A 23,706-nucleotide genomic window follows, 5' to 3' on the forward strand; every position below is an offset into this window, starting at 1 on the left:
ATGGAACAGAATCGAGAGTGCAGAAACAAAACCACACACCTACAGACAGCTATCCTTCAACAAAGGAGCCAAGAACATACAATGGAGAAAGGAAAGTCTCTGAACATACAATGGAGAAAGAAAAGTCTCTTCAATAAATGGTGTTGGGGAAAAATGGACAGCCATATACAAAAGAATGAAAGTAGACCATTACCTTACACCGTACACAAAAATGAACTCAAAATGGGTTAAAGACTTGAATGTAAGACCTGCAACCACAAAACTTCTAGAAGAAAATATAGGCAGTATACTCTTTGACATCGGTGTTAGCAGCATCTTTTTGAAGGCAGTGTCTATTCCAGCGAGGGAAACAAAATAAAAAAAAAAATAACAAATGGGACTCTATCAGACTAAAGGGTTTCTGAAAGGCAAAGGAAACCAGGAACAAAATGAAAAGACAATCCACCAAGTGGGAGAAAATGTTTGCAAACCACATATTATGTCTGCAAGGGGTTAATCTCCAGAATATATGAAGAACTAATAGAACTCAACAACAAAAAACCAGGCAACCTGATTAAAAATTGAGCAGAAGATATCAACAGACATTTCTCCAAAGAAAATAAAGAGATAGCCAACAGGCATATGAAAAGATGTTCAATATCACTAATTATTAGGGAAATGCAAATCAAAACTACAATGAGATATCACCTTACACCTGTCAGAATGGCTGTAATTAGCAAGACAAAAAATTACAAATGTTGGAGATGATGTGCAGCAAAGGGAATCCTCATACACTGCTGGTGGGAATGTAAACTAATGCAGCCACTATGGGAAACAGTATGGAGATTTCTCAAAAAATTAAAAGTAGAAATACCATACAACCCAGCTATCCCACTATTGAGTATTTATCCAAAGAACTTGAAATCAACAATTTAAAGAGATTTATGCACCCCTATATTCATGGCAGCATTATTCACAACAGCCAACATGTGGAAGCAATCCAAGTGCCCATCAACTGATGAATGGATAAAGATGATGTGGCATATATAAACAATGGAATACTACTCAGCCATAAAAAACACAAGATAGTCCCATTCATAACAATATGGATAGACCTAGAAGTTATTATGTTAAGCGAGATAAGCCAGACAGAGAAAGACAAACACCACATGATTTCACTCACATGTGGAAGACAAACAAACACATGGACAAAGAGAACAGATTAGTGGTTTCCCGAAGGGAAGGGATTTCGGGGGTGAGCAGAAGGGGTAAAGGGGCATATATATATGGTGATGGATAAAAATTAGACTACTGGTGGTGAGCACAATGCAGTCTATACAGACACTGATATATAATAATGTACACCTGAAATTATACAATGTTATAAACAATTATGACCTCAATAAAAAGAAAAAAACCACCAAAACATAAATGTCAGTTCTCCCCCAATTAATCTATAAATTCAACTGACTACCAATCAAAATCCCAGGAGCATCTTTTATAACAAAACTTGAAAAGTTGATTTAAAAATTCATATAGAGGGGCTGGCCCCGTGGCCAAGTGGTTAAGTTCGCGCGCTCCGCTGCAGGCGGCCCAGTGTTTCGTTAGTTCGAATCCTGGGCGCGGACATGGCACTGCTCGTCAGACCACGCTGAGGCAGCGTCCCACATGCCACAACTAGAAGAACCCACAACGAAGAATACACAACTATGTACTGGGGGGCTTTGGGGAGAAAAAGGAAAAAATAAAATCTAAAAAAAAAAAAAAAATTCATATAGAAAAGAACATCTGCAAGAATAACCAATAATATTTTTAAAAGAATATTTAAGGAGTTCTTGTCCTACCAAATATCAAAACACATTGTGAAGGCTATAGCCATTAAAAAGTTCTAATGGGGAAAGAATAGAAAAAAAGGTATGAAAATGAATAGGTCATCAAGAAACAGACTCACATATGATGGGAATTTAACTTATATTAGGATGCATTTCAAATAAGTAGAAAATGTTGAACAATTTAAAAAACACTACATCCATTAGGAAAATATTAATCTGTCCCCCCACGCACACACTTCACACCATTTTCAAAAACAAATTCCAGACAGATTAAAAGGCTCACAGAAATAAACTACGAATATTAAAAGGAATGACAAGAAAATATATTTAAGAAAGGCCTATCTGAGTTTACCAATGCAAAAGTAAGAAGTACATAAGGGAAAATATTGACAGATGTGACCCCCCCAAAATCAAAACTTTCTGTAACACAAAGGACAGTGTTAACAATTTTAAAAGTCAAGTGGGGAGAGAGGAAACGATGTGCGTGTGGTTATAAAAGGCAAGAGGAAGGATCCTTGTACTGATGCGCTGGTGGATTTGCATCAAACTTGGTGCATTGTATCAATGTCAATATCCCATTTGTGATATTGTACTACAGTTTTATAAAATGCCACCAATGGGGAAGCCAGGTAAAAGGTACAAGGGCTCACTCTGTGTTATTTCTTGTAACCGCACATGAGTCTACAATTATCTCAAAAAAATTTAAGTTAATAAAAAGGTCAAGTGTCAGATTGGAGAAAATATTTTCCTTGCATGTAATATCCAAGGTAATAACAGCTAGACTAAATAAAAAGTTCCTAAAAATCAATAAGAAAAACTATATAATGGAAATATACAAATACAAGCAAAAGACACAAGAAAATTATGAAAGCAAAGTAAGTGTCAAAAAAACACGAAAATATACTCAGTGCTGTCAATAATCAGGAGGAAAACAAAGTGCATAAAAATATTTAATCAATCTGGCAAAATTTTAAAATATTGATTATATCAAATCTTGGTGAGAATGGGGGCATTGAGAAAACTCAAGTTGCAGAATAACTTCTACGGTAGGAGAAGAGAGATTGAGGGCACTGAGGTAGAAAATAAGGAAGCACTACTATGTTGATTTACGTATTTACGCAGGTTTGAATAGCTTTAAATGAATTAGTATTTGTGTCCTCCTTGAAGTCGTTCCCTTCACACCCACCCCAGCCTCTACCCCAAACATTAATGGTGCTGGAACTAGTCCTGGGCCACCAGGTAAACAGTAAGGAAGAGTGAGGTATGGGAGAGAACAAAGAAAACTAACACTTGGATCCAGGAGTCAGTGGCATATTTTATATGAAATTTCAAAATCTAAATTATGAAATTATAATTCCATACTAGTATCCACATAAAGAAGTCTATGTCCTATGAATGAAATTTAAAACATCTGAATTATGGAATTGTAATTCCAAACCTGGTATCTACGCAAACTCTCTGAGTAAGGAATGCCGGTGTAGAATTACAACCCCACAGATTTTGCAGATGCCAATTTATACTAACCACGTATGGGGTAAAGATGGGCACTGACTCACTTTAAAAGCCTCCATCAGCCTACCATCTTCCATTTGCTCAGTCCTACCACACTCAATCAATATGGGACCTTTGAAAAACGACTCTCAATTTTAATCATCTGTATAACTGTGATTGAAGGTTACTAACAGCCACCAGAGGGAAGGAGAAAACCAATTAACTAAAGATTTTGTTTGGCAGAAATGGACTATTTCAGAGGAAAAAAATACAACCTGGTGGGGACAAAAACTATAAAAGGTTTGAGATGCAGGACTTGGTCTAGAGTTTGAAAAATGACCACAACATAAATTAATAAACACACATTGTCTACGCCAGCCTTGAAGAAACATCATGTTTCCTGTCATTGGTTCATTTTTATTTTCTTTGATATTCAGCATTCTCAGCCCTTTCTCCTCCATCTTTGTTCCAAAATCTTGATTTTCCTTTGATTTCTTACAAAGTTATTTTTCATGTCATCGTCTTCCCTTTCAGGGAAATTTGCCTAACTTTAACACAACAGATAATTCACCATGATTCTCCCCCTGCACTGCAGATACAACTCACTTTCTGCACACTCCCCTGGGACCTATGCATGAGTCCCTGGCACTCTCCACATGCCACATTCACAGACTCCAACCCCAATTTAACACAGCACACGTTAAATGCAAACTTCTGCCTCATCTGCACTCCGAAATTCTGAGATGACTGTTATCTATCTACATGTTTTTTAAAAATATAAGTGAAAACAGGTTGTCCTTAGAATGACGTTGCCAAAGCACATGCCATCACCGCCTGTGTGCTTGAACATCACTCCTAATGAAATGTTCATGAGGTTATTGTCATCTTGAAACAACGCCCTGCCAATGGTCTGATCACTACTGTTAGAGCCTCTGCCCAAAGCAGAATGATAAAGGGTTTGGTTGCCAAGTTTAAAACTGAGACCAAATAGTCACAAGAACCATATGAAAGTTCAGACTCTGACTCAGTAGTTCCTTTCCTGGGAATCTGTCTTAAGAAAATAATTCAAAATAATAAAACAATCCATCTGCATGAATATGTTTATTTCAACATTATTCATAAATAATATGAAACATTGGGACTAATGCTAGTATCCAAAAATACAAGAATAGTTATGTAAATTATGATGAATCAATTCAATGGACTATTATAAAACCACTTATTAAGAAATCGTTATGAAATGAGACTTATCAAGTCTATATAGTAACTTGGATAAAGTTTAGGAGCAAATCATAAATGAAAAATGAGAAATTGCACTTAAGAAACACAAGGATGGAATAATAAAAATTAATAATCAATTATGATATGTAAATTCTTTTCTTAAAAATTTTTAAAAATATTGTTTCACTTTTGATTTTATGAAAAACAACATTGGAAGAAAATAAATAATACCAGAAAACTTCTTCTCTAAGGCCAAATAAAAGACTGAAAGCTTTAATTTTCCTATTTCTATGTAGAAAATTAAATTATTTTCAGAACCAGCAGGATTACAACATCTAAGACCAAAGGTGAAAATTACATAGTTCCAAGGTTTGAAACTTGTTGGGGGCAGATGTAGAACCAAGCCCAGTGGCTTTAAGGGCAAAGAGTAACCACAAGGAAAAGAAACGGTAAAGGATTTATGTTACAAACTACTTGTTCTCGAAATCAAGATTATGTAAACTGTACTTGATTGGAATTTCAAATGTCAGAAGTCATAAATGGAAGAGGTATCATAAAAAGATCCATGTTGGACGAGGAGTATTCTTTTAGCCCCAAGAGTTAATGCTTTTCCAGTCCTTTAGTGAAGAGGAATGGGGTGTTAACGTCAGAACCCACTGACTTTTTAGAGGAGAAAACTAAAGTGGCATTACTACCCCCCAGGAGGTGGTATTGCTGCCCCTTCTTGGTACCACCATGGTACTCATATCAGATGTCATGAAACATACAGCATCCTTGGTACAGAGATTATGTCTCCTCTTCACAATAATCCTTCATAAAATCCCATCCCTGTATTTAAAAGACTTTTCTTGCGATTAAACTATGAAAAATTTTGCTGAAAAATCAAACCAAAAAATCCAATGTAGTCAATGTTCCAAAGGGGAATTGTACACATCTTTGATCTGATCCATTTTCTTTATTTTGTAATTAACTGCCTAAATGGCTTAAGAAGCTTCTGGCTTCGTGAAACAATCTGGAAACAGTGAGAACTTTTTCCCAAAGAATCAGCTGTCAAATTATTCCTCTCATAATGTATTGTTTCCTGATGCTAGCACTGAAATGCCAAGCCACTCCGACAGATAACTGTTTGAAAATCTGTACTCAAAGCTTTTAAATAGCATGAGATATTGGCTTTGGAACCAGCTGTTAAGCAAAAGGGCAGGGCCAGCGGGAGATAGTAATGGAGGTGCCAGGAACAACTCTGCGCGTCCTTTCTGGTACTGGTACATTCATGTTGGCAAAAGGCTTCCCAGAATTTGCACAATAGTAATTATGCTAGATTTTTTTTCCCCAAAAGAAAACAAATTCCATTTCTGTGTAAATTAAAAATTCCCCATGTTGGAATGAAATGAGAAAAAATATAAATCAGAAGAAAGTAGAAAAGATCATCTAAAAGTATGTTATCAAACATTAAATTTTCTAACTGTGGAAGGGACTTTCTAAATTTCATCTCAAAGGCGAAAAAAAAAGGAGTTCTCTGTTAAGTTGGTATGTGGCCTTGGGTCTTAATATCTTGGTCTAAAACTGCACTGTCCAACATGGTAGCTACTGGCCACATGCGGCTACTGTGCAATAGTTCAAATTCATATGTGCCATATGTGTAAAACACACACTGGATTTCAAAGACTTAGTAGGAATAAAAGAATGTAAAATACCTCATTAATATTTCTTGTATTAAAATTGAAATTAGAATATTTTATATATTCCAGACTAAATAATAATATTATTAAAATTAATTTCACCTGTTTTTTTTCCCTTACTTTTCTTAATGTGGCTACTAGAAAATTTAAGATCACATAGGTGGTTCATATTTGTGGCTCTCCTTATATTTCTATTGGACAATACTGGTACATAACATGAATCATATGGGGTTAAATTCCTTTAAAAAATCCCTTCTAGCTCTGGGGTTCTGACACTAAGAAACTGCAGGCTCAAGCGAATAAATTTTAAATACAAAGTTATTTTACAGAAAACTAGATTCATTCACTATTTCATTATTTCTCCCAGGCCCCTCAGTGCTTTCTCATTCTTGTCCTATGGATCCCTAATAGCCAAGAAAAATGAATGTGTTTATTTATTTATATACTGCAAATATGCAGTTCACGGGGCCATTCTGAATTATTATTTGCTCATATTCCTTTTTGCTTCATACCATACTGATGTCTATTTTTAATGCTCTGTAATGAATAATGAACTCCGGCCCTTTTTTTTCAGTTGTCAGGTTCATAACCCAGGAGTTTTGGAATTAGAGAATCATAAAGATCTCAAAGTCCAGTGGCCCCCAAACATGCTGGTCCCTCTGAATCACCTGAAGAACATATGAAAAATACTAGGTCTGACATGAAACAGGATCCTACGCTTCCTAAGAAGCTGCCTAGGTCACTCAGAGGCTCACAGGTTCGGGAATACGTGGCCCAGCCCAACTTACTTCATCTGTAACTGGGGTACAATGAATTGTCCTAGTGCTAAGGCCCAGTAGCCTCAGACCTGGAAGCAGGATGCAGGGTTCCTAACTCCAGCTCACTGCCATTGTTGAGAGACATTGTGTCGAACACACACGTTACTCACTCCTCAAGAGCTCCAGCTATCAGGATATCTTCCTTGTCAGTTTTAACATCCAACTCTGGCTCTCCACTAAGCAGAAGCTTCAAGTTATAAATAACCAGCAAAGTACCTAGTAGAAAAATAGACATTCGACTTGTCAGTATTTTAACTACACTAGATATTAGTCATGGTGCTATTATCTCATCTGTGGAATTAAGCCTGCTGTGGACCAAACTTCCTTTTGTACTTCAGTAAATAATATACTTGGATAAGTTCCAAGACATACGTTTTACAAAAAAATTCTCCTCTCTGCCAAAGAGTGTTGAGTTTCTACAGTATGGTGCTTCTTATTATTACTCAATTCACTATAAGTCTTTCAATGTGGATTCTTAAATTTTGGCACCCTTTTCATAATTTGCATAATGAAAATTGTTAGGTGCCTGAGCCAAATTTGTATTATAGGTAAAGCTCTCACTGGGGGAACAGAAATCAATGCACATAAGAACAAAGAGGAGTTTTAAAAATTTGTACAAATATGAAAGATTGCTTTTAGACCCTATAACAGTTGTTGGCAAACTTCTTCCGTACAGGGTAAGGTAATAAATATTTGAGGTTTTGCAGGCCATATGGTCTCTGCCGCAACTACTCACAACTCAACTCTACCGTTGTAGCAGGACAGCTGCCATAGAGAATACATCAATGAACGAGTGTGGCTGTATTCCAATAAAATTTTATTTACAAAAACAGGTGTGGGGCTGGATTTGACCTGTGGGCCATCGTTTGCTGACCCTTGCTCTACAGCACAGTGAACAAACAAGTCCAAATTCTTTACAAAATTTATCGTGATATGAAGACAAACAGGACCGTCAGAGAAATGAAAAAACAACCAATTACACTTTTTTTTGGCAGTACTTAAACACAGGGAGAAGAGCACAGTAGCTAAGAATTGGCCTGAGAGCCTAAATGCCTGTGTCTAAATCCAGGATCAACCATTTACTAGTGCAATGACCTCAGATACATCTCCTAACCTCTCTGAACCTACCTTTTCTAATCTGTACAATGGACTTCATGAGATACTTTTATAAAACAAAGCATTGTCTTGAGGAGTAAGTGAGTTAATTTTTATGAAGCATTTAGAGGAGTATGCAGGAAATAGCACACCCTTCATTAGTATTTATACAAGTATTTCACAACTAGAAGTCAACTAAGAGATTACATTAACTGTCCTTAAAGTATATCATGTATATGTTAATAAAATGAATATTTATTTGTCACTACTTTTCCACTATGAGAAAGGGAAAAGGATGATGTAAAACACCACTTTAAACAAAATGCCACAGGTTAGAGAAGAAAATTTAAAGAATTTCACTATAAACATTATATAAATTAAGGAGTTGCAAAAAGCAAAATGCACATGGCGTTCTCCAGAGTAGGGTTGTTTTTGCTTTTAGATATGAAAAGTGGTGGAAGTCTGGAGAAAGACTGGCCCAGAAGCCCGGATTCCTTACTTTATAAGTTGTTAACTCTCTTAGAAATCTGGGATCATCTCATCTGAGAGGCTGCGATGAGCACCTCCAAACTTTGCTCTCTGATGCAGGGAGCATGGAGGCCCTGCGGTCACAGCCTGTACCATCCTCTCTCATCCAATTTCACCAAGCTCATGCAAGTACAAACCTTTCTCCCAGTGTCAGGGACTTAAGAGTCATTCATGTTTGGATTCTCTTAAGACAAGACTTAAATGGATAAAATGAACAACTACTCCATGTGAGATTCCACATGACATTATAAATAGAAAAAATATGAAAACATATTTATAGTGTTTTTCATGAGACATGGCAAACGAATACTTTCATCAAAATTTCTGAGTTTTGATGATCTTACCACATTTCCCATAGATCACATCAAACTGCTTCATCAATTCAGCTTCAGTTTTAAACGGGGAGTACTTATAAATTATAGACAATTCTGTTGAGAATTTTTGAGGATCATCTGTGACAGATTCTCTGGTTCTTGTTAACCATGAAGGTATTGGAACCACAACCTATAAAAAAAACACACATCATTCTACTATGAAATACACAAATCAACCTTTTGTCTGACCCTAATTCAGTCCGTTCTTCATCCAGCCAAACTATATAATACAAAGTTAAAAGTTTATTTCCCCCTGTATTCTGGTTTTATAAGGAAGAGACACATAACAAATACATACCCTCAGACTTTTATTCCAAAATGTTCCACTGTGGATTGTGGGGACAGATGGACCCTACCTCAGCTCCCTATTGAAATATGGGTAGAACGCAGAGGAAACACAGTATCAGCATTTTAGAAGTTGAAAAGTAGATGACAGCTGATCTATGAAAACCAATCCGAAGCCCAAACCAGACAAGAGAAGAACCAGCCTGATCTACAATTCAGAATCCCCTAGAAGGTTCGTAAATTGATGGCATGAATTAATTCTGGAAGTGGGGTAAAAGGAAGAAGAGAGCTAGAGGTAGCATCTAGATCTCCATCTGGCAATAGCTCCTCCGCCACCTCCACAGGGACCGGAAGCTTATTCTCTGGAAAGAGTGGAATAAAGTATTTCTGGATTAGAGGACAGGCACAGTTGTCGGGGGATCTTACTGAGATGAGAGGGATTAAGTGAAAGTAGGCACACTGGAGGCTGAGAACCCAGATCTCTTCTCCATTTGGCTCCCAGAAAGCTGGCAGCTAGGCCTGCAAGCAGAAGCCTGAGAAATCTGACCAGCCCAGAAGGAAAGACATAAAGAGAATTACGTTGAGGGCTTGCCAGTAAAACAGCCCAGCTGGACCTCATTATTGGTAACACTCACAGCTGCTAAGCTCCACCCACTCTCTCAGGGCTTTCAATCACCATTTTATTGGACTAATGTTTAAATTATTTAGGATCAATTGCCATCTAAGAAAAGCATCTAATGTGATAGTAGAGACCAGATAAACAAGCATAAACACAGCAACTCACTGGAAACAAAAACCATAAGAGGAAGATGAAAATTTGAAGGGGGAAAAATCAATCACTGTTAATATCTTCAGAGCTGTAAGAGGAAATATTGCATCCATGAAAAAAAGAGAACAAAAAAGACTTGTTGGAAATTAAGAATATGATTAGTAAAAATAAAGTCTCTATAAAAGAGGTGGAAGCTAAATGTTAGAAAATCACCCAGAAAACAAAACAGAAATACAAAGGTCAGAAAATAGGAGAGAAAAGATAGGAATATCAAAGAAAGAATTCCAGAAGTCCAAGAGCTAAGAAAGGAGTTTCAAAAGAAGAACAAAGAATACGGATGGAAGAAAACCATCAAATGTTACAGGAAAATATTCCAGAATTGAAGGACATGAGTTTCCAGACTGAAAACATCCAACAAGAGCCCAGCACAATGGATGTAAACAGACCCATTCAAAGGCAAAACATTGAAATCAGAACACTGGGGACAAAAGAGATTCTACTGATTTTCAGAAAGAGGGGGAAAAGTAAAAGAATGCGTCACATACGAGGTTCAGGAATTAAAATGGGTTTGGACTTCTCAGTAATACCCGACATTAGAAGATAACGGAGCAATGCCTTCAAAATTCTGAAGGAAAATGAATTCCAAACAAGAAATAACACCAAGCCAAACTATCCTTAAGTGTGTGAGCAAGCTAAAAAGATCTTCATTCATGTGAGATTTCAAAATATGTTACCTCTTATGCACCTTTGCTAAGAAAGCTACTGTAGATTATGTAACACCAAGAAGAGGGAGCAAGCTACAAAGGAATATACGAGATTTAGGATCTGAGATTTGACAGAGAAGAGAGGTGAAGAGATTCGCCAGGATCATGGCAGGGGCAGATCCCAGATGGCAGCTGAACGCCACCCTTGAAAAGCAGAAGGGTGAGCTGCAGCACACGAGAAGACTCTGGAGCAGAATTCTTCAGGAAGGCGGAAATGATAAGAGAGTAGTTGGAGACTGGGAATAACAGAATGACAAAGACATAGAAGACCAAGCAAATACTCAGTGACAGTGATAAGAAAATAGAACACTAAGCAGATGATTATTAATTCCAGGGAAAATAAACAGCTGTGCAGGAAAAGGAAAAAATCATAGTTTATGACATGGCATTATTGTGAATAATGTTTATACAGTCTTATAATGCAAATACTAAATATTGGCATAACCAAAATTACAATCAAGCTATGTTGAGGGTAGAGAATTAGAAGAGTGTGTATGTATGATAGGAGCAGAGAAAAAAATAGATGAATCCTCCTCTTTCATAGTGGGAGGTTAATAGATAATGCCCAAATCAAATCAAGAAGCAACAATATAGCACCCCATAGTGATATCAGGAAAACATCAAGAAAATAAGCTAACATTGTTGAAAGAGATTATCACTGTGGAAGTGGAAAGGGGCAAGGGTTGCCAGTTTTAGTTATAAGAAGAAAAAAGGAAATGGCCCATTTTAAGAAAACTATAACCTCAGCTTTAGCCCAATTACCCATGCCCTTTACATACATAAAGTGCAACATAAATGCTTAAAGCATCACTTTTCCTCATGTCAGAATCCCACTCAGCTAGTCCCTGTTGCCTATAAATTGTTTCTGTTATCCAGGCCCACTCCACTGCTGGCAATGGGATTGCTGAGCTCCTGGTGGACAGTCTCACATCTCCACACTGTCCCTCCAAACCCCACACTCATCTCCAGGTTGGAGACTCGCTGCATGCCATTGCTCTCCACATACCAACCTTTCCAGCTGCAAGTTGTACTCTCTCCATAAAACCCTCATTGACCACTTAAGGCTCTCTAATCTCTCCATCCACATCATTGCTCTTGACAATTTTATAACAGCAGGAACACATAGTCATTGAACAGCACTCTTTTTAAACAACTTCATTTTGTTATTTATCCAATTCATATATGTCTGTCTTATTTTGTGACAAGGCTGAAAACAGTTTGATGGTCAGATGGTCTTCTCCTTGTTTTCTACCTTCCACAGGGTCTGTCCGCACTAGGCAGATAGCAGTTCCTCATCTGTAATTGCTGTATTGAATTATAACTGATGTTCATAATGCTATAACTTAGATACTGCAAATTAATAAAATGCTTTGGGTCATCAAATGAATTGGAATTATAGTCACTAGAGTTATAGTTTTAAGTTTGTCTATTTCACCTACAATTTCTTTATATTTTGTGTCCCAAGTCTTTGAATACAATATTCTATTTATTTTTAAAATGATAATCCAGAGTGACATTAGCATCATGGCAGAGTGAGTTGTTCCCTTTGTTTCTCTCCTCTAAGTTACAACTAGACAGAGATTCATTAACCAACACAGGATTCCCTTCACAGCACAATAGGATGCCTGAGAGATCCATACAGGCATACACCTGAAGGTGGGTGGACTGAATCCCTGGGAAGCAGTGGAACTGGGTGAGTGCAGCCTTCCTCCTCCCTGGTGACAGCAATCCAGGTCTTGGGTCCTCACAGACAGCCAGTGCGACTATAAGAGAAGGTAGGGGCAGCCCGGCCTGCAAACGAATGCTTTCGGAGTGGTGGCCTGGCCCGCAGGACTGCCCACCGTGCCTCAGCAGCCCCGCTGGTGGAAATGCTCCCCACGGAGTGGTGGCAGATCAGCCCCAGTGAGGGAGCCTCGCCCACCAAACGCAGCAGCTCAGCCAAGCCGCCCACAAGCGCAGAGTTGGCCTATGTGTGAAAGAAAGTGCCCCTCCCCTCCTGCCTAGTGCAGCAGCTCAGTTGGTACCCTGCCAAGAGCAGCAGTCTCACCTGCATGAGAGTGACCGGCCAGTGGAGCACAAAGGCCCCACCTGCACATGTGTGCACGACCCACCATGCAACTGCATGCCACCAAGCAACTGTGGCCAGGCCACACAAAGGTAGAGCAGTCCTACCAGCACAACTTCCAGCAAAGGAGTGGGACCAGAGAACACAGCTCCTGCCCCCCACCTCAGCAGTGGCAGGTGGAATCTGCAACCTGATACTACCACAAGTGTGCCAGCAAAGGATCAATTCACCAAACACCATGAAGAACTACAGTAACACTCCAGAGCAGAAAGAAAATGACAATCCTGAAGTCACAGAAATTTACAACCTAAATGACAGAGAATTCAAAATAGTTATAAAGAGAGTCAATGAGTTACAAGAAAACTCAGAAAGACAGTTTAATGAGCTCAGGAATAAAATTAATGAGCAAAAGGAATACTCACCAAAGAGACTGAAGCCCTTAAAAAAAACTATACAGAAATTCTGGATATGAAGAACACAATTAATGAGTGAAAAAATAATCTGAAAATCATAAGAAACAGAGCTGACCTGATGGAGGAGAGAATAAGTGACCAGAAGATAAAAATCTAGAAATACTTCAGGTGAAGGAGAAGAGAGAACTAAGATCTTTAAAAAATGAAGAAATTCTTCAAGAAATATCTGACTCAATTAAGAAACACAACATAAGGATTACAGGTATTCCAGAGGGAGAAGACAGGCAGAGAGGAGCAGAGAGCTTGTTCAAAGACATAATACCTGAGAACTTCCCAAATCTGGGTAAGAAACTAGATTTACAAGTACATGAAGCCAATAGAACTCCTAAATACATCAATGCAAAAAGACCTTCTCCAAGGCATATAATAGAAAACCTGGCAAAAGTCAATGACAAAGAAAAAATATTAAGGGCCACAAGACAGAAGAAAATAACCTACAAAGGAAACCCTATCAGGCTTTCAAGAGATTCCTCAGTAGAAACCTTAGAGGCTGGGAGAGAATGGAATGATATATTCAAAATACTGAAAGACAAAAACTTTCAGCCAAGAATATGCTATCCAGCAAAAGTATTCTTCAGATACGATGGAGAAATAAAAGCTTTCCAGGATAAACAAAAGCTGAGGACGTAACTGCCCCAGGCCTGCCTTACAAGAAACATTGAAAGGAGCCTTCCCATCTGAAACGAAAAAGCAAAGGTTTACAAAACCTTGAGCAAGGAGAAAAACAAACAGATAGAATCAGAAAACTGCAGCTCTATATCAGAATGGGTTAGTGAACAAGTAATTATAACAAAACATAGAGGGGTCTGTCCCTTTGATAGCTCAGCTGGTAGAGCAGAGGATGGTACTAGACATCCTGACTAAAAGAAAAAGGGAAGGAAAGCATCAAAAATAACTACAGACACTTCAATTTAGTCACAAACTCACAACAGAAAAAAAGAATAATTTGTGACAACAATAACTCAGAAGAAGAGGAAAGGGATGGAACCTGCTTAGGCTAATGGAGATAAGAGGCTATCAGAAAATGGACTATCTCATCTGTGAGAACTTTTATACAAACTTCTTTGTAACCATTAACCAAAAAATCAGAGTAGAGCCACAAATCATAAATAAAGAAAAAATTGAGAAAACCATCATAGAAAATCAACAAACTGAAATGGCAGTCAGAAATACAAGGGAAATACAGAACAACTGGATAACAAGAGATAAAATGGCAGTATGAAGCCCTCATATATCAATAATCACTCTAAATATAAAAGGATAGAATTCTCCAATCAAAAGACACAGAGTGCTTGGACAGATTAAAAAACAAGACCCAACAATAAGCTCCCTCCAGGAAACACATCTCAGCTCTAAAGACAAACACAGCCTCAGAGTGAAGAGATGGAAGATGACATTTCAAGCAAATGGCAAGCAAAAGAAAGCAAGTGTTGCCTTACTTATATCAGACAAAGCAGACTTCAAGATAAAAAAGATGATGAGAGACAAAGAGGGGCAATATATAATGATAAAAGGGACATTTCACCAAGAGGACATAATGCTTATGAATATATATGCACTTAACACAGGAGTACCAAAGGATATAAAGCAACTATTAACAGAACTAAAGGGAGAAACTGACAGCAACACAATAATAGTAAGGGACCTCAACACCCCACTTACATCAAGGGATAGATCATCCAAGCAGAAAGTCAACAAGGAAATAGTGGATGAAATGAAACACTATACCAGATGGACATATATAGAACAGTCCACCCAAAAAGAGCAGAATACACATTCTTCTCAAGCACACATGGAACATTCTCAAAGACAGAACATATGCTAGAAAACAAGACAAGCCTCAATAAATGTAAGAAGAGTGAAATCATATCAAGCATCTCTTCCAACCACAATGATATGAAACTAGAAATTAACTACAAGAAAAAAGCTGGGAAAGTCACAAATATGTAGAGACTAAACAACATGCTTCTGAACAACCATTGGATCAATGAAGAAATCAAAAATACCTGCAGAAAAATGAAAATGAAAACACAACATAAACAACTCTTATGGGATGCAGCAAAAGCAGTACTGAGAGGGAAATTTATAGCAATATAGGCCCACCTCAACAAACATGAAAAATCTCAAATGAGTAATCTAAACTATACCTAACAGAACTAGAAAAAGTGGAACAAAAGAAGGCCAGAGTCAGCAGAAAGAGGGAAATAATAAAAATTAGAGCAGAAATAAATGAAATAGAGACTTAAAAATAACAGAAAGGATCAATGAAACTAAGAACTGGTTTTTTGAGAAGATAAACAAAATTTACAAACCCTTACTTAGACTCACTAAGAAAAAGAGAAGGCTCAAATAAATAAAATAAAAAATGAAAGAGGAGAAATTACAACAAATACCACAGAAATATAAAGGATTACAAGAGAATACTATGAAAAACTATATGCCAACAAATTGGATAACCAAGAAGAAATGGATAAATTCTTCGATTCACACAACCACCAAAATTGAAATCAAGAAAAAAATAGAGAATCTGAATAGACCAAGCACAAGTTAAGAGATTCAAACAGTAATCAAAAACCTCCCAAAAAACAAAAGTCCAGGACCAGGTGGCTTCTCTGGAGAATTCCACAAAACATTCAAACAAGATTTAATACCTATCCTCCTCAAACTATTCCAAAAAAATGAAGAAGATGTGATGCTTCCTAGCTCATTCTATGAAGCCAACACTACCCTGATCCCCAAACCAGACAAGGACAACACAAAGAAGGAAAATTACAGGCCAATATTGCTGATGAACATAGGTGCAAAAATCCTCAACAAAATATTGGCAAACCGAACACAGCAATACATTAAAAGGATCACGCACCATGATCAAGTGGGATTTGTACCAGGGACACAGGGATGGCTCAATATCTGCAAATCAATTGATGTGATACACTACATTAACAAAATAAGGAATAAAAATCACATGATCATCTCAACAGACAGACAGCATTTGACAAGATCCAACATCCATTTATGATAAAAAAAAAACTCTTAATAAAATGGGTAGAGAAGGAAAGTACCTCAACATAATAAAGGAAAGTACCTCAAAATAAAACATATATGACAAATCCACAGCCAATATCATACTGAATGGTGACCAACCCTCTGAGAACAGAAACAAGATAAGGGTGCCCACTCTGGCCACTCCTATTCAACATAGTACTGGAGGTTTTGGCCAGAGCAACTAGGCAAGAAAAAGAAATAAAAGGTATGCAAATTGGGAAGGAAGAAGTGACACTCTTGCTGTTTATGGAAGACATGATTCTTTATATAGAAAACTCTAAATAATCTACTGGAAAACTATTAGAAATAATCAACAACCACAGCAAAGTTGCAGTGCACAAAATTAACTTCCAAAAATCAGTTGCATTTCTATACACTAGTAATGAACTAGCAGAAAGAGAGCTCAAGAATACAATTGCATTTACAATCACAACAAAAAGAATAAAATATCTAGGAATAAACTTAACCAAGGAGGTGAAAGACCTATACACTGAAAACTATAAGACATTGTTGAAAGAAATCAAAGAAGACATTAAGACTTGGAAAGATACCATGTTCATGGATCGGAAGAATAAGAATAGTTAAAATGGCCATACTGCCCAAAGCAATCTACAGATTCAATGTAATCCCAATCAGAATCCCAGCGACGTTCTTCATGGAAATGGAACAAAGAATCCTAAAATTTATATAGAACAACAAATGGCCAAAAAAAGCCAAAGCAAATCTGAGAAAAAAGAACAAAACTGGAAGCATCACAATCCCTAACTTCAAAATATACTACAAAACTATAGTGATCAAAACAGCATGGTACTGGCATGAAAAACAGACACACAGATCAATGGAACAAAATTGAGAGCCCAGAAATAAAAGCACATTCTATGGACAGCTAATCTTCGACAAAGGAGCCAAGAACATACAATGGAGAAAGGAAAGTCTCTTCAATAAACGGTGTTGGGAAAACTGCACAGCCATGTGCAAAAGAATGAAAGTAGAACATTATCTTACACCATAACACAACTGAACTCAAAATGGGTTAAAAACTCGAATGTAAAATCTGAAACCATAAAACTCCTAGAAGAAAATATAGGCAGTACACTCTTGACAGCTGTCTTAGCAGCATCTTTCCAAATATCATATCTACTCAGGCAAGGGAAACAAAAGAAAAAATAAACAAATGGGACTACATCAGACTAAATAAGCCACTGAGAGGCAAAGGAAACCAGGTACAAAATGAAGACAACCCACCAACTGGGAGAAAATATTTGCAAAGCATATATCCAACAAGGGGTTAATTTTCAGAATATATAAAGAACTCACACAATTCAACAACAAAAAAACAAACAACCCAATCAAAAAATGGGCAGAGAATATGAACAGACATTTTTCCAAAGACGACACATAGATGGCCAACAGGCACATGAAAAGATGTTCAACATCACTAATTATTAGGGAAATGCACATCAAAACTACAATGAGATATCACCTTACACCTGTCAGAATGGCTGTAATTAGCAAGACAAAAAATAACAATTGTTGGGGGCCAGCCCCAAGGCACAGCAGTTAAGTTCGCATGTTCTGCTTCAGCAGCCCAGGGTTCGCCAGTTTGGATCCTGGGTGCGGACATGGCACCACTTAGCAAGCCATACTGTGGGAGGCATCCCACACATAAAGTGGAGGAAGATGTGCATGGATGTTAGCTCAGGGCCAGTCTTCCTCAGCAAAAAGAGGAGAACTGGCAGCAGATGTTAGCTCAGGGCTCATCTTCCCCCCCCGCCAAAAAAAAAGAGAGAAAAAAATAACAAATGTTGGAGAGGATGTGGAGAAAAGGGATCCCTCATACACTGCTAGTGGGAACACAAACTAGTGCAGCCACTATGGAAAACAGTATGGAGATTTCTCAAAAAATTAAAAATAGAGATACTATATGACCCAGCTATCCCACTACTGGGTGTTTATCCAAAGAACATGAAATCAACAATTCAAAGATATTTATGCACCCATATGTTGACTGCAGCATTATTCACAATAGACAAGATGTGGAAGCAACCCAAGTGCCCTTCTACAGATTAACAGATAAAGAAGATGTGGTACATGTATACAATGGAATACTACTCAGTCATAAAAAAAGACAAAATCATCCCATTTGCAACAAAATGGATGGACCTTGAGAGTATTATGTTAAGTGAAATAAGACAGACAAAGCAAGACAAACACCACATGACTTTACTCACATGCGGAAGATAAACACATGGATAAGGACAACAGATCAGTGGTTACCACAGGGCAAGGGGGTAGGAGGAGGTGGGAGAAATGCATAAAGGGGCACATATGTATGGTGACAGATAAAAATTAGACTATTAGTGGTGAGCACAATGCAGTCTATACAGAAACTGATAAATAATAATGTACACCTGAAATTACATGTTATAAATCTTTATGATCTCAATAAAGTAAAAAATAATTAAAATAAAATGGTAATCCATTTATGGTACAAATGGTGGAAATGATCTCCAAGCTTCTTCCAAAAAGCTTCTTGAACCAAAGGGAGCTTCTTTATCTGGGAGATTTGGGAACATGGATAACGAAAATAAAGTTCTGCAAACTGCCCAGGAGTTAAAAACCCACTCAAGAAAGAGTCAACAGAACAGGCCTCCGATGACCCCAGAATATCCAGCCAGCCTCTCTCCATTTCCCAAACATATTCCTAAATTTCTAAATCATAATCAGAAAGGACCCATTATAGACTTTACCTCCTGAGACAGTAAATGAAAACAGCACCGTTACCATGGAAACCAAAGGAAAATCTCAACTCTTACCTCACTCAGACCTTCTCTTTCACAGAATGTCTGAGAAAAAAACACGCAGGTCATCGTTTCTTCCTTCTTTGTAAAAAGAATAAAGTCTTTTCCAATCCTCATGGATCCACTGCATTAAAAACCAAGGACACGACAGTTTACATCTCAAATACTAGAAAAGAAGGAACAGGAGGGCAAGATACTGTGTCCGGCAATGGGTTGCTCTTTTCATAGAAACAACTCCACTGCTTTGCCGACCTGTCACCAAAAGGGTACAAGTATTAATTTTTTCCCTCAAAGTAGAGCAGATGGATTTGAACTAATCCAGCCCCCTACTCTTGCCTGAGACATGACTACTGGAGATAAGGTGCTGTCTGGGGCTCAAGGAAGAACAATCATCTGCCCCTGGTAGTTGCCACACAGGTGAAGGCAGTCTTGAGTCCTTTGTCTTTCAGCGAGGCACACTAATAAAATAAGCTGTGGACACATGTAACACCTACGCTCAAAGATGCTTTGAGAAACAATAGAACACAGACATGCGATGAAGCTCGTAAGCACAGCAATCCCTGAAAGAGGACTCTCTATGATCTATTTGAGAATTAAATTTAAAAAGGTTGTAAAGATCCAAGTCAGTTATGGGTATGGAGATTCCAAAACAAGGTGGCACTCCCAAGTGTATATTCTTTTTTAAGTTTTACAAACTTGAATCATTTGGTATAAGATTGCCTTTAACTAAATATTGTTTCCAACAGCGATAATATATGCCTTCATGGAAAAAAGATTTCTCACCTTTTAAGACCATTGCCATACTGCCCAATGAATTTCAAGGTCGATAACAGTTTCTTGGATGTTCCAAAGTAAATAATATTTGAAGCTTCCTCTGTAATTGACAGAGATGTTTAAACTGGTTAGAAATTACGAGTCATGGACTGTGGCCAGTGGTCCAGCTGTCAGGACGTCGCAATGTCTGAAGACATTAAGACAAATCCATACCTCTTGGGTCAGCTCAGCAACAAGGATTCTTGTCAGGCTGCATAACCTCTGACCAGGATCTTAATGGCCTTATACTGAAGGAGGTCAGACAGACCAAGCCATGTGACTTTGGGTAAACAAGAGTTTAAAACTGAGTCTTAATTTCCTTGTCTCTAAAAGGAACAACTGATACTTACATCACAGAGTTGTTGATGAAGATAAATGAAATAAATGAAATGAGATGATGCATTTATGAAACCCTGAACATGACACATGGCACTTGATAAATGCTAATAAATTAGTGTTAAATATATATATATTTGTACTACTAGTAATTTTCCATGTTTTGGCCCTTATCCAGCCCCATGTGAGACTGAGAAGACAAGAACGGCTTCTGGCTTGATACAACCTGGGGAAGGAAGGGCTACTTGTTTCAGACTTTCAGCGTTATTCTCCTGATCTCTCCAGGGCATTCTGGAATTCTAGAAAAGACTCCTCAGCACTTCAGAAAATACATACCGCCAGAAACAGGAATGCTCCCAGGGAAGCAGGAAAAGATAGAAATAGGTCTCCCAATTGGCCTACCTGAATTCATGGTCTAGGATTGTCCAGAGTACACTGTGTCACTCTGGGGGCCGGCCATTCAGTGGCACCTGGTATGGGGTGTGTAAACGCTACCAGACACTGCTCATGTCAGAAGCTAACTGGACGTTCTATCACATGTTCTTACAAGGGTTTGAGTATTAGGTGAGGGTATCCATAATGACAACATTAGCTACCATTTATGGACTGTTTAGTATGTGCTAGGTACTATATTATACATTTTACATGCACTGTCTATTAAATATTTAGAACAAACCTACAAAGGAAGATATTATTATGATCCACATGTTACAGATGAGGAAATTTAAGTTTAAAGAGTTTAGGTAACCTGCCCAATGTCACACAGCTGATAAAAGCTACCACCAGGATTACAACCTAGAATTATCAAAGACCAAATCCCATGGTTTTCATCACAAACCACACTGACTCCCACCTATGGTGGCCAGAGTTCTGGGTACAGGGACACAATACTGAATAGGACAGACATGACCCCTGCCCTCAACAACTTGATGTCATGGTAGGAGAAACAGACTGAAAGAAGTAGACAAACAAGATCATTTCTGAGAGTGTTGAGTGAAAGAAACAAAACCAGGGTAACGTGACAGAGAATTAACAGGAGTGTGGCCTGCACACAGAATGATCAGGGAAGGCCTCTTTCAGAAGGTGACACCTGAGATGAGATTCAAACTAGGAGGGGCCAGCAGGTGTGGCTGGAGCGCTAGGAGCAAGGAAGTGAGCATAAGGAGAAAAGGTCAGAGGTGGACAGAGGTCCACTAATTGAAGAAATTGGAAACATTACTGGGGGTATGAATTTTATTCTAAAGTAATGGAAAACTGCTAAGAGTTTTAAGCAGGAGAATGCTATTTGATTTATATTAAAGGAAAAAAATCCACTCAGGATTTCTGTATGGGGAATGGACTGTAATGGGATAAGACTGGAGGTGAAAAGAGTTTGGAAATTTCTGTAGTCACCTTCCATGTGTCAAGATTCATCTAGCTCAGTTTGGACAACAGATAAATTCTATTTTCAGTTGGCGGACAAATTCTTCCTTCTAATTTATTACTTAATTTCCAATCAATATCAATAAAGAATTGCTCTCTCAACACTAGTGGGCTTTTTAAAAATACTACTCTATATGTCAGTTGAAGCGTGAGTTCCTTCTGAAGATCTAAATATTTGTCATTTGTCTGTGTTTTGATCATTTTGTTTCTGGACCCACTTAAAAGAAGTTGCTTCTTTTTCTAAAGAAGTGCCTTGAATATATCACATATTCTGGTATTTGTTTTTAAAATTCAAGAAAATGAACTTAACATTCAGCCTAGAAGTAAAAAATGAAACCTTTTTCAGCGTGGTTTTCTCACAAACTCTAGTCTTCCTCTTATTTAGTTAAGCACTAAGGAACCAACAATACTTTTTAATCAAAATGACGTGGAAAAATCAAAATGATCCAAACAAAGGCAGAACAAGAACTGAGTAAGATATGTGTCCATTTTCTACACTTGCTGGTAAGTTCTTTGACCCTTCAGACCACGGGGGAACTTCAGAGACTCAGAAGGTAATTGCTTGACTTTGTATTCTTAGCTTCCATCAGTACCAGCGAGACTCTCTTCCCTCTGGTGTAGAAATGACCAGAACAGTTCCATATGACTTGAACTCCCTCACCATTTTTTAAACCTAGTGGTCACAACCCTTGGCTTGTGGGACACAGACAAGCACTATAAGAATTCATAGATAAGCTATCCTAAATAACTCAAAGCCCTTATCAGAGAGAATAGCATTTCAACTCCACAGCAAACAGGTTTTGTGCACTACTATGTGCTGTCTTTTTGCCAGCCTTGATGATACAAAGATAAGCCATGCAATGTGTTGGAGACTATTCATTACAATGGGAACGTTCAACTGAAGCAACTAAACCTTTGAACACGCAGAGAAAAAACACAAACCGCTAAAAGCAAAGAGAGGTGACCTCTACCTCAAGGTTAAGCAGAAAATTACAAATAGCCTAAGGGCAGAGGAAACTGCCTCAGGGCTCCTGCAAGCAGTACCAGAAGGGAGGGCTGAAAATTATCTGAGTCCGTCCAGTGACTGTTTGTTTCCCTTGTTCCCAGATGCTTTCTCTTACAAGGAATTGGTACCTTCTGCCTTTCATTCTTTCAGCAATATTTATTTACACTCACTTTTTGTCTTGGTTTACATGAATACAATGAATTTACTCTGTCAACGGGAATATTTAAATCTCAAAAGTTCAACAATGTGTGAAGTGTGGGGTTTATTTCCCTAACAGCCCCATACCTGTTTTTGCATAGATAGCTCAATTTATTTTTATTTATTTTATGGGTTTTCAGAGTGTTTCCTCTAACAGCCAGTTAGGTACCTAGATAATTAACTTACCCGGACTCATACCACATCCATCATCCAGGAAGCACAACATGAACCCACCCTGCAGGTTTTCATTATCCACTGTAAGAGAAAGCAGTTATTACTAATACACATTGGGCTTAATTTGTTTGTCAGAGAGTCATGCTGCTCACATAATTATTCGTCCTCCTCAAATGCAGCCACTGAGTGACAGAGTTATGGCACAATGATGGAGCTCAGAGAGGCGTCTTGGCCATAGTTTCACAAGAAACTGCAGGGAGAAAGTCATCATGCAACCAAAAGGCTTTAAATTAACATAAAACATCTGCACATTAATAAATTATGTATACAGTATGACATACCCTGTTCTGGAATCTGACTGGTCCTTTAAATTTCAGGCATTTTCTCCCAGGGGGAGGGAATGAAGGTGGATGGTGATCGGACCCCACGACCCCTCTATCAAACTGATCAACCTTTATATCCTTCCACCAAAGCACTAATTCCAGAGTCCATCCAGGCCATTCTGATGAAATTCATCAGGCTCTCTTGTAAGCAGTTA

The 23,706-nt window shown here is 38.0% G+C and overlaps 1 protein-coding gene across 1 annotated transcript in view; it reads right to left on the minus strand.

Annotated features, from left to right (window-relative positions):
* The window catches only part of MORC1 (MORC family CW-type zinc finger 1), a 164,215-nt gene that overhangs the window by 130,722 nt on the left and 9,787 nt on the right, over positions 1–23,706 (minus strand). Inside the window, exons 4-8 of the mRNA XM_046658774.1 lie at positions 23,181–23,249; positions 20,003–20,093; positions 19,235–19,343; positions 8,988–9,147; positions 7,131–7,236 (exon numbers count right to left, since the gene is read on the minus strand). Of these exons, the coding sequence (XP_046514730.1) occupies positions 7,131–7,236; positions 8,988–9,147; positions 19,235–19,343; positions 20,003–20,093; positions 23,181–23,249 (535 nt within the window). The remainder of the gene's footprint in view (positions 1–7,130; positions 7,237–8,987; positions 9,148–19,234; positions 19,344–20,002; positions 20,094–23,180; positions 23,250–23,706) is intronic.

This window comes from Equus quagga, chromosome 4 (assembly GCF_021613505.1).
Source record: "Equus quagga isolate Etosha38 chromosome 4, UCLA_HA_Equagga_1.0, whole genome shotgun sequence".
In the NCBI taxonomy this organism is placed as follows: domain Eukaryota; kingdom Metazoa; phylum Chordata; class Mammalia; order Perissodactyla; family Equidae; genus Equus; species Equus quagga.